Raw genomic sequence first — 11,125 nt, forward strand, 5'->3', positions numbered from 1 at the left:
GAGAAAAGGAAATCAAAGTCAGCTGTGGGGGTGAAGAGCAAGACTCCTCTGATAAACTCTTAGCTGTAGATACTTGAAACTAAGGAGAGGTGTCCTCCTCCCTAACCTCTGGGAGCATTTCCTAGCCCAGGTGAGCTGCAAACTCACATGTCGCTTGTGGTGGAAATCCTATGCTAGCAACACACCTGACTTTGGCCAGGTAGGGACCTGTGCTTCTCCTGCTTCCCTGTGCTGCCCTCAGGGTGCTCTCCTGGGCTCTGGCAAGCTTGGATTTTGCAGAGTTGGACATGAGGATGTTGCTTTTGTGCCTCTCCCTCTCTCTTGCTCCAAGTGTGTGGGCAGTGCTGAGCACTCTAAAATAGAAACTCACTCAGGTTCCTAGCTCCACACTGAATCTGGCTCTGGAACAGACTGAGCTATTGCCAAGTGGCTAAAACTTTTCACCATTACTTTTATTTGCATCCCAAGAGTACCCAAAGGCCTGTCCCACAGCATCAGACTGCTCTGGGCAGGGTACTGCACAGACACAGAGGCAGAGGAAGATGGGGGGAGGTCCCGTGAAGGCTCTGCTGAGTCGCAGGACCTGCAGACCTCCTGCTGCAGGAGAGATCCACCCCTGGACAAGACCGTGCCAGTCCCAACGAGTTTAAAGCCTGAGCAGGTGGGACAGCTATGGAGTGAGGGCAGGTGGACACTTGCCCAGGTCAGTGGCACTGATGAGGAGCCTGCAGACCTCCAGCCCCCACCACTTTTCCCTGGAGAGGAAACTGGATGTGGTGGAAAAGCTTCTCTATCCTCTATGCAAGAAGCCCCTCAGTGGCTGAACACTGTATAAACAGCAGCAGCAGGCTCCCTCCCCTTTTCCATTTCTGTTTGTTAAACACAAGCTCCCTGCCTTCCTCTCATTCAGGAGCTAACACAGCATCCAGCTTTGTGAGACGGGGGCTGTCAGTCACCCTGCAAGAGGGTGCTCTCCAGATGCTCAGGGTGGGATACCAAAGCTACCCCTGGCGATGAACCACTCTCCGGCAGCCCAGATCCTCACCTGACTTCCTCGCTTTTCCGAGGACAGTTGCAGAAAAGTGCTTTTCACCCCTCTGCCACAGGTTGACTCCCAGAGAGTGGAGAGGACCAAGCGCTCCATCCTGGCTGGCAATGAGACGATAACTCGAGGTGAGCGGCTCGGTTTCTGAAGGAGGAGGACGCTCTGGCCTTTGCAGGTGGGTCGGGGAGGGCTCGTCTGAGCAGCAGGGCTGAGATGGGACAGGGTCTTGGCCATGCCACATGGTTCAAGCAAAAAAGATCCAAGCATCTTTGGGAAACTGGGTTTGGGAACCAACAGCCCTGAGAGCTGGAATAGAGAGAAAGTGAACAAGAAATACCGTCAGGAGAGTTCTGAAAGATCCCTGGGCAGAAGTAGGGAACCTGGGAAGCAGGATGCTGAGTGGGAGCAGTCAGGAGAGCAGGTTGTTCCAGGGGGCTGCAGAAACCGGGCACGTACAGTTACAAAGCAGCGTGCTGCAGGTGTGGGGCTGAGGTGCGCGGCTGTCTGAGAAATCCTGATCTCTCCTCCAATCTGCCTCCTCGTGGCTTGGTACCAGCCTCCCGTCAGCTCCTCTGTGCTGGGGCTGCACGCGTTGCTGGCCCTCGTCTCGCTGCCAGAGATCAGTGCCCTCAAAGAGAGAGATGCAAAGGGAGATAGGGGACTGCAGGAAGAAAACTCATGCTTGCTTTCTTTCTGCACTCTTTGCATGCTAATTGTTGAACACAGAGAGAGCCTCTTACAGTCCAGTTGTAGCCTGCATTTCACCTACAGAATTTCTGGTCTGTCCCAAAGCAGGATACTGGGTTTTCTCCCTGGTTGTTCTGTTAGGGGGTTGTTATTTCTCTCTCCTCCCTTGTCTCATCTACCCCAGACTCCTTAAATCTCAGCAGGTAACAGACTCCCCAGGTTAACCAGGATCCTTCCACCAAGCTGTGGTGCAGCTTCTCTTTTGCAGCCCTGACAACTGGTGTGTCTCCACCACAGCGTCATCCACTGAGCCCTGTCTCCCAGCCAGCCATGCTCTGCTCCCATTGCATGTCCCACAGGGCAGAGGGCCTTGCACTGTTCCTCCCTGCTTTCTGTAGCAGAAATTTCCAGGAGAAAGCATGTGTCCCTGTCAAACGGATCTCTTCTCATCATCTTCTTTTTCATCCTGTCCTGAGCTGAGTGACTAAGGCATCCTCCTTGCCACATCCCCTTCAGAGTCTTTCGTGGCTCCAGCCTAGGCAGGGATGTGCAAATATTTAGAGTGAGGAACCACAAGAAATCCCTTGTGTATCCCTCCTCCTTGCACTTTGTCTCCTGGTGCCAGTTCTATGATGGGGTCTCCCAGGAGCAGCTCTGAGGCCCTGGAGATTTGCAAGTGCAGGGGTGGCAATGTGTGTCTGATGCCATTAGGTTTCTGCAGTGATGGGTCTGATCTGGGTAGATAATTTACAAAACTGCAGCAGATGATGGGCAGGTCAGAGGGTCTTCCTTTCTGACGTAGTGTCACAGGAGGGCAATCACCCCTTCACTGGAGATGGAAGGACTTGGGACAATTTCTGTCTGCTCTTTGGCTTCAGAAAATCATCCCAGAGCTGCTGTTTGTCTTGAAACCAGCCCAGAATGCAAAACCCCCTCTATCACTCACATTTTGCATTTTCATGCAGCTCCTGAAATCTATGTTCAGGTTTTGTCCTGAGAGATGCAGAGTCCTCTTTGGTGGAGAATGCAGGAGGCTGGAGTTAGAAAAGTTGGGCTCTGTTCCCAGGCTTGCTGTGGATGTGCCGTGTGGCCTCTGGCAAGCTGGTAACCTCCATATCTCAGTTTATTGTGTTTTCCTCCCTTAAGTGCTGTGCTGTGGGGTGCAGGGCTGAACACTGCTGTCTCTTGAGTGCTGTAGGAGAACATGAAAGTGGTAGAAGGTGGCTTGCCCCAGGGTGACAACAGGGTTCTGGTGATGAGGGATCGTCTCAGACCTCTTTGACATAGACACCTGACTGCTGCCAGATATGGGACTGGGGATGAGATGAGTCAGTGCTCCAGACCAGGCTGCTGGAGATGAAGGGGTTTCATGGAGTTGAGCTGCTTTGGAGGAAGGACACAGCATGGAATAAATCAGTGAGTCAAGCTGCAAAGGTATCCATCAGCCTCAGCCCGCACACCGCAGCACTGCTGTAGAAAGATTGTGGCTGTCCTTAGCCAGAGAGCAGAGGCTGGCCCAAGTCCCTCCACTCCCTCCTTTCAAATCAATGATAACTGTGGTAGGATTGCAATTCCTATCCATGCTCTGAGCAGTCTTTGACCTTACCTCCCTCTTTCCCGCACCCCTTGTCCTCACCCTGCGTGCCTGCTGGCTGCAGCAACTCCAGTCTCACTGCTTGGGACAAAAAGGAATGTTAATTAACAAGCTCTGTTTTCTCCAGCCCACTGCCCACCCCTCCAGACCTGCTTTCTGAACTCTGCTAGGCTTTGCAGATGGCTTTTCCAGGTCTGGATGTGCCTTGACAGAACTGGGCCAGGCTGGCTGCATGCCTGGGGCTGCAGCAGGGACACGGAGGGAGCCAGGGAGTTCCCAGGAAGCAGAGGTGCATGCCAGCACCTAATCTAGGCCCTGTAGGAATGGATTTTGGAGCTGTCACGGTGGTCACTGTCCCTCTCGGTCATCGACAGCAGTGTGCTCAGCAAAGGGCTGAGGTTTCACAGCTCCTCTGTGCTTCCCCCTCCTCCTCCCCCCTTCCCAAAGGCTGAAGTTTACAGTGGGAACAGCTCTCTGCCTCACTGGGAGCCACCCTGGGGTCCCAGTCCTGCCTCAGCCTGAACTGCAGCTGGAGGAGAGGGTGAGGGCAGGATCCCGGCAATGCTGTTTCTGCATCCCTTTGTGGCAGCCCAGCACGGAGGAAAGGGCTTAGGGTAGTGTTTCTGCCTCCTCCTCGTCTGCCCTGCTGTTTTGTTCCCCCAAGAGCAGTTGGCTCTCAGCTCCAAAGATTTTTCCATCTAGCCTGGAAGGCCCACTAGGCACGAGAGTGTGCGCCTGGCAGTAGCCTACACATATGCCAGTACTTCCATTACTTGCTGGAACAGACCTCGATCCACTCCTAGCAGCATCCCTGCGACCTCCAGGCAGCCCCTGGAGTGGGAACGCTTATTATGACCATTTCGTCCCTTAATTAAAATGCCTTAATTGATTTTTAATAGTTTCCCCTTTGGAAAAAAAAAAAAAAAAACAAAAAAAACAAAGCAAACCAAATCAAATAATAACTCCATTAAGGCCATTTTGTTAGGAAGTGAAACAGCTCCAATAATCATGATGTTCCTGGCTCTTCTCAGATGGTGGGTAGCTGCCAGTCTACAGCGAAAGGAAATAGCCTGAGATGCGAACACGGGAACTGGCAGCCAGTTGGTGGGTGAGATGGGGAAAAAGGGAAGGGAGTGTCTACTGGTGTTGTGCCAGGACTTGGGTACCGAAGATAAATGGGATCGGGAAGCCACAGAAAAGGGGATAACAAGTGATAAAGTAATGGTAGACAACCTGGAAGGTACAAAAACCCAGACAGAGAGCAAGCAGGGAGATCACAGCCACTGGAAGCGTGTCCAGCCTTTGCTCTGTTTCCATCACTGACTTTGCTTTTGCGGCAGCAAGGTTTGCTTTGGGGCCAGCTGCAGCACGGGTGTGTGTCGGGCCCTGTTGAAGACACTGTGGCTGTGCCACCTTCCCAGGGCCCGGCCGGTCCCCCTGCTCCGTTTCCCACAGCTGTGTGGGGTGGCTTTGAGTTCCTCTCTCCTGCCTTAGAAGTTGGGGCCTCCCTTTGGACTTTGGGGTTGCCTTTCCAGGGCTGGGGGCAGCGGTGTTGTGGAAGTTTGAGATCACCCTTAAGCAAACCCTCACACCAGCAATTCCACCCATTTTTCCCTCCTGCTCCTTAAAGCTACCTTCCTACCCTCTTAGCGGTAGCTATATGGTCTCCATTATTATGATGGCTGAGTCCAACAACTTCATTTACCGGAATCATTGGCATAAATCAGCCAGCAGAGCTAGACAAGTTAGGCAAGCCAATGGGCATGGAAAGGGCAGGAGAAAGCAAGTGTGCAAGCAGGGGTGCTCTATTGCAGGCAGCTCTTTTGCTGGGCTTCTGCAGCGGCCCAGGTTTGCAGGTGGCTGGGCACGTCCCAAGGGGGAATCAGAACCCTTGCTCTGAAGAGCGATGAAAGAAGCAGCAGCCATTTATTATTCATTGCAATGTAATTGCTGCCACCTTTACCATCTTGCCACCATTATTTGATGCTATTTGTTTAAGGAACTAGCTGAAATACAGGACAGGCTGTCCTTAAACACTTGGCTTGCAGGGCACAGAACTGCAGGAAGCCCACCAGCACCCAGCCAGCAGTGCTCCCATCTTGCCTGGTACAAACCCAGACCAATTTGTTCCTGAAGGAGGTTGAGAAGGAAGGTACCCAGCAGTCTGCCTCTAGTTCCCAGCTTTGCTGAAGGCCTCTGCCTCCCTCTCTCAGTGGCAGGGCATTATCCTCCATCTCTGCAGGTCAGAGAAAATATGACACTCTGCAGATCACCCTGTTTGGACAGAGTGATGACTTTTGCTCACTTTTGATCAAGTGTGTGGTGGGAATGGGAGCTCCACACACAGCGCTGGGAAGAGGGGATATGTGAGGGGCCACGGCCACCCCTCTCCACATACTGCAGCAGCAATTCTGAGACACGGAGGCTGAGAAGGAGCCAGTAACAGAGCTGGCTTTTCTCCTGCTGTGTTTGGACTGAATAAAAACCCTGCTGTGACAACACTCTGCTGATCCAATGTCACCAAACGCCAGCCACAAGTTCCAGACTGAGTCAGTTCTGGCTCACCAGTTGGGCTCCCTGCTCCCAAAGCCACATTCACACAGATATTTGAGCACCACGTGGCAGGAGGCTCGCTGACGCCGGGGCTTTGGCTCTCAGGCCTGTTTGTGCCAGGATGCTCAGCAGCAGCTCTGCGGGAGGCTTGTTCACAGCTCCGGCGGTTTGCCCCCTGCACATGCACGTCCCTGCAGGAGCTCCCTCCTCTGCAAAGCCGGCGGATGCCTGGGTGTCACTGACACTGAGGGGACAGAGAGGTTCTTCTAGGGATCCTTGGCAGAATGGTGACAGCATTAAATCATGGTTACAATTAAAGCTTTATTTCCTTAACAGGGTATTACGATTAGTATAACACAGAATTTATGATTGGAATGGCACAGGATTTCTACAAGCAGAACCAATGTAGTACAATCTACAAGTAGATTGTGTACAGAATTTATAATACAACTTAACTTATGATTTCTAATCACTTAAGTAATGCAAAATTTATAATTCAACTGAACTTATAATTTATAATCACCTGGACCCTCTGCAGATCGGGTCAAATCCTAATACATGGTTTGCTGTATCAGTGTAACAATCATAATCTAGACTTGAAAATCCTATAAAAAAATACGAGCCACTCACTCCTCAGAGGATGCAGAGGATGGTGGGGGTGTCCCTGGCCACGGCGGGGGGTCACATCTCACTGTTTAGAGGTACCCCACTAAGGACTTGTAACTGCTTGATTTTATGGGCAGTGCTCTGTGTGCTGCTACGCTTCCCTGTTCTGTGATGGGACCATCAACACCCCGGCTGGCCGGGTGCCTGGGGCCCTCAAGGCCATCAAGGAAGGGAGTAATCGGCCCGGCAACCAGGAACCTTGAGGCTGGTGGGGAGGGGAAGAAGAAAACTGTTTGGTTTGTCTGCTTGATTCACAGGACCTTCAGGGCCTGATAATGAGAGAAAGGGAATGAATACGTGACCTGCTCGGTAACAGAAAGTGGCTGCTTGCCTCATAAAATGGCATTAGTAATGCTAACCACATTACCAGGGGTTGGGAGCAGGGGGTGCTGGTCTTGGGTGGTAGCATTGCAGAGACTCATGCAGAGACAGGGTGACAGATATTTTTACCTGGAGGGGTGAGAAATAAGAAACTGAAAAAAACCTGGTGCACAGTCTGGAAATACTTGTTATGGGGAGGTGGAAAAAAGCACCTTGACTTTGAGAGTGTCGTCTTGTTTTTCTCCTTTCCTAGTTCTTAAGGATTTAGGACTCAGGGTATTTTTGTATGCAAGTAAATCTCATCAAAGATGACTGACACCATTATCAATTTCTTTGGTCAGCCCCAAGACGTCCCAAATTTTTGGCTTGGTTGAAGCAACTTGCCAGTTTTGCAAAGCCTAGTCTGAAGGAGCAGAAGATAGGGTGCAAAGGGGCTCCAAGAGCAGGAGGTCTGTTCAGGACCTACCAGTCTGGCCCTGACTAGTTCAGGGGTTTTTCCCTCTTTGATTCAAATAAACAGAATTGCGGAAACTTGCATGAAAAGTTGCATTTTTCCCCTGACCTTTCCTTGGGGAATTGGCATTCAACTCATAGGCTCTAACAGGAGGTGTAAGAGAGCTGAAAGGCCATTCAGTGTGAGGAAGGATGGGGGGTAAGGAGAGGGAAGGAGGATGTCACTGCTGCTGCTGTTTAGCCTGAAATGCCACGTGGGACATGTCCTTTGAGTCTCAGTTCCTGCAGATGTTCTGCTGTCTCCTGTGCTCTCACTTTTGCTGTGTTTGTGTTCCAGACCTACTTTTCCTGATGGAAAGTCTCAGGCCAGGCATGGGACCATTGAAGGGAGTTAACAGCACCCTCACCTTGGAGAAGACAGCATTAGACGAGAAGCTGCCACAGGGCTGGCACGCCGAGGACTTTGTCACTCCTAGCCAGGATCTCTCTGGGTCCCGCAGTGTTATGATGGACAGCACTAAGATCCTGGGGGTCCAGGTTGTTCTGATTGCTGCCTACTCCCTCATCATTCTGTTGGGATTCATTGGAAACTCCTTGGTCGTCTACATCATTGTGAAGTACAAGACCATGAGGACTGTCACCAACTTCTTCATAGCTAACTTGGCCCTGGCAGATCTGATGGTGGACACGCTTTGTCTACCTTTCACACTAGTGTACACGCTGCTGGATGAGTGGAAGTTTGGAGCTGTTCTTTGTCATCTGGTCCCTTATGCTCAAGCTCTGAGTGTCCATGTGTCCACTCTCACCCTAACTGTGATTGCCCTGGATAGGTACCGGTGTATTGTTTTCCACCTGGACAGCAGGATTTCCAAGAGGCTCAGCTTCACCATTATAGCTGTCATGTGGCTAGCAGCAGCTGTCCTTGCAGGTCCTCTGGCCATCTTCAGAGAATACCGGTATGAGGAAATCCCATCCATCAACCTCAAAATGGCTGTCTGCTCAGAAAAATGGCCATCTGGTAATAACAGAGATGCCACTATCTACAGCCTGTCCATGCTCCTCCTGCAGTATGTTTTCCCTCTTGCAATTATTTGTTATGCCTATACCAGGATCTGGTTCAAGCTGAAAAACCACGTCAGTCCTACTTCTAGGAATGAAAACCAGTGCCGGAGGAGGAAGACAACCAAAATGCTAGTGATGGTAGTTGTGGTATTTGCAGTCTGTTGGCTCCCCTTCCACATGTTCCAGCTTGCTATTGATCTTGATCTGGTTCTTATCTTCCATGAATATAAACTCCTGTACACTGTCTTCCATGTTGGGGCCATGTGCTCTACATTTGTCAACCCTCTGCTGTATGGATGGATGAACAAGAACTACCGGAATGGCTTCCTTATGTTCTTTCGTTGCCAAAACAAGCCAGAAAGCATCCACACTGAAGGCTCAGTTAGAGGGAGGTCCTACGTCTTGAGGGCCAACACCCTAAATGGGAGCATCAAACAGAATCCTGGCAATGGACCACTGCCCACAGAGGTCTAGGGATGGGACATCCACCTCTGGGACTGACTCTGACAGCCCAGAGACATTCCTGGGTGAATGCTTTTTTTTTGGCAGAACATTGTGTCGACAAAACATTGTAGCTACCACAGCCATGCAGAAATACCCCCCTGTATCTCTCAAAACAATAAATCTGGTGTATTTCTGTCTGACCAAACAAATGAATTTTTCCTTTCTCTGTGTTCAAGTTATGCGTACAGAAGCATGAAAAATCATACACAGAGGCGGCTTTTATTTCTCCATCAAAATATGCCCTTTTTGCTATTTTGATTTGCCAAATTGGGTTGCTCAACATTTTGCCTCCTGACATATTACACATTACAAATGGAGAACTTTTATGGTGTATGTTTGTTCATCTGTACATCTCCTGCCCAAAAGCCTTAAAGATCCATCTTTACCTAATGCCTCCGAGGGGAGGAAGGCCGACAACTCCCCTGCAAACATGAGCTGGTTAGTGCCATCACTCCACAGGCCTGGGAAGGGACCGGGCTGGTGCAGGTTGAGGCTGGGCAATCCATGATTTCTTGCACAGTGTTTATATGAATCTGCATTTGCAACCCCTGGGATGAGCTCTCATCCTCAGAAATCCCAGGAGGTGGCAGTGACACAATTTACCACAGTTTCCTTTACAAGTACCAAAGCAAAGCTTTGGGGACACCTCATTAGCCAGGGAGCTTGTGAGCCAGTGCCCTGGATTTAGCAAGCAGGAGAGCAAGCAGAGAAGCAGATAAGAAAGGAAAGAGCTGGGGCAGCTGATCAAGAGGACTGAAACAGAACCTAGGGGACTGGCAAAAGTGGTTTCCTCCAGACCCCAAGATGTGGCTCCTGCCATGTGATAACTTGACAGGTGCCAGCATGACCAGAGAGGCAAAACTGCCAACAGCACCATTCTCCAAGTTGCTCAGAGGGTTTTAAAGCTTTACTCTTTCTGGGAGGTAGTATGAGTCTGTACATGAGTACTTCAGTTCAGAAGATAGACATAACCTGCTTGCATGGTTGTCACAGATGTGGTGTCCTCTGGCAGAAGAAGACGTGGAGACAAAGGAAGATGTATTCTTTCAAACTAAACTATATGTTCTTCTCCCTAAGTCTGTGTCAGCTGGGAAACGTATTTTTAGCTCTGCCATCAAAGGAGCCTTGATTGCTACTGTGATCTCAGCAGCTCGTCATTGGTGTCATCTCTAAAAGTCAGTGTTCATCAGATTGGAAGTAACTCCCAGATGCAGGAAAGAGACTCAACAGACCTCCTCATTAAAGATAAAATGAAAATAAAAACTTTGATTTGTAGGTCTTCACAGGAGAAAGGACAAGAGGTAAGAGGACTTATAGTGCTGAGTAAGCCAGCCTGGATCAGACTTCTGGGCTGTCACATCTGGAGTCCTCAAGAGATGAATTATCAAAGGGCTTATTTGAAAATCCAGTTCTCCTGCCTCCTCCCCAGCTTGACCTGCCTCTGGCCCTTACTCTCCAGCTCAGCTTCCGATTGCCACACTAGATTTAATTTTGTTTATTTCTGCCCTCTGATCCTCTGCTCCATTCTCCTAAATAGGTACAAGAAAGCAGTCTCTGGTTCCTTCCTGAGAGACATCACTGCTAGGCAGAGGCTGCAGACCACACTCCACGCTTGGAGGCATGAGCATTCTGATGCCTAATAACCGCCCCAGCACCTGATCCTGCAGATCACAACCTGTTTTCCTTTTTAGGGAGCTTCAGGATCTATGAAGGTTGTGTCAAGAAGTCATGATGTTCCAGTAAAAGGGTCATCTGCTTCCTGACAGGCCAAGACATGATGGGAGAACCAAGACACAAGTAACCAAACCTTCCCCATGTGAAGTCCTGTGCTGTGGTGGTGGGAGTTCGCTATTTCATCCTGATGGAAGAAGGAGTCTATTCTCCTCCACAGCACTGGTAAATTCTGTCCCTATCTATTGAGCTGGTCATTTCTACAGCCCATCTTCCTGAGGAGCTCTCTCTGTGTTCCCATCAAACTCCAAGATACAAGGAAATGTTTATGTTTCAAAAGCAACTTAGATGAGTGGAAGGGACTCAACTATTACCAATAAACACTTCAGAAAGTGATTTAACACTCAATAATATATGTCAGAGTAAAATAACACATTCAGCAATGCAAGCTTGGAAGCCAATCATGCTGCCAGCTGAGATGGATGAGGAGCTAAATTGCTCTTCTGGGGCCCTTGCCAAAGGTTTTGTCCTGTGACACCACACGCAGTATCTGACTGTGGAGCAAGGCA

At 50.0% G+C, this 11,125-nt stretch overlaps 1 protein-coding gene across 1 annotated transcript; it reads left to right on the plus strand.

The window, feature by feature from the left end:
* The first annotated feature begins 1,159 nt into the window (after positions 1-1,159).
* On the plus strand, positions 1,160-9,030 carry LOC104368499 (neuropeptide Y receptor type 2). Its single transcript, XM_009975845.2, has 2 exons — positions 1,160-1,220; positions 7,657-9,030. Exon 2 carries the CDS (start codon positions 7,671-7,673, stop codon positions 8,853-8,855), a length of 1,185 nt encoding a protein of 394 aa, XP_009974147.2. The 5' UTR covers positions 1,160-1,220; positions 7,657-7,670; the 3' UTR covers positions 8,856-9,030.
* Positions 9,031-11,125: the final 2,095 nt, after the last annotated feature.

Source organism: Tyto alba, unplaced genomic scaffold, assembly GCF_018691265.1.
Source record: "Tyto alba isolate M040663 unplaced genomic scaffold, T.alba_DEE_v4.0 Super-Scaffold_17, whole genome shotgun sequence".
Taxonomy (NCBI): domain Eukaryota; kingdom Metazoa; phylum Chordata; class Aves; order Strigiformes; family Tytonidae; genus Tyto; species Tyto alba.

What these genes read in the sequence shown, in the direction of transcription:
- LOC104368499 (XM_009975845.2), top strand. Translation starts at nt 7,671, where the DNA reads ATGGAAAGTCTCAGGCCAGGCATGGGACCATTGAAGGGAGTTAACAGC.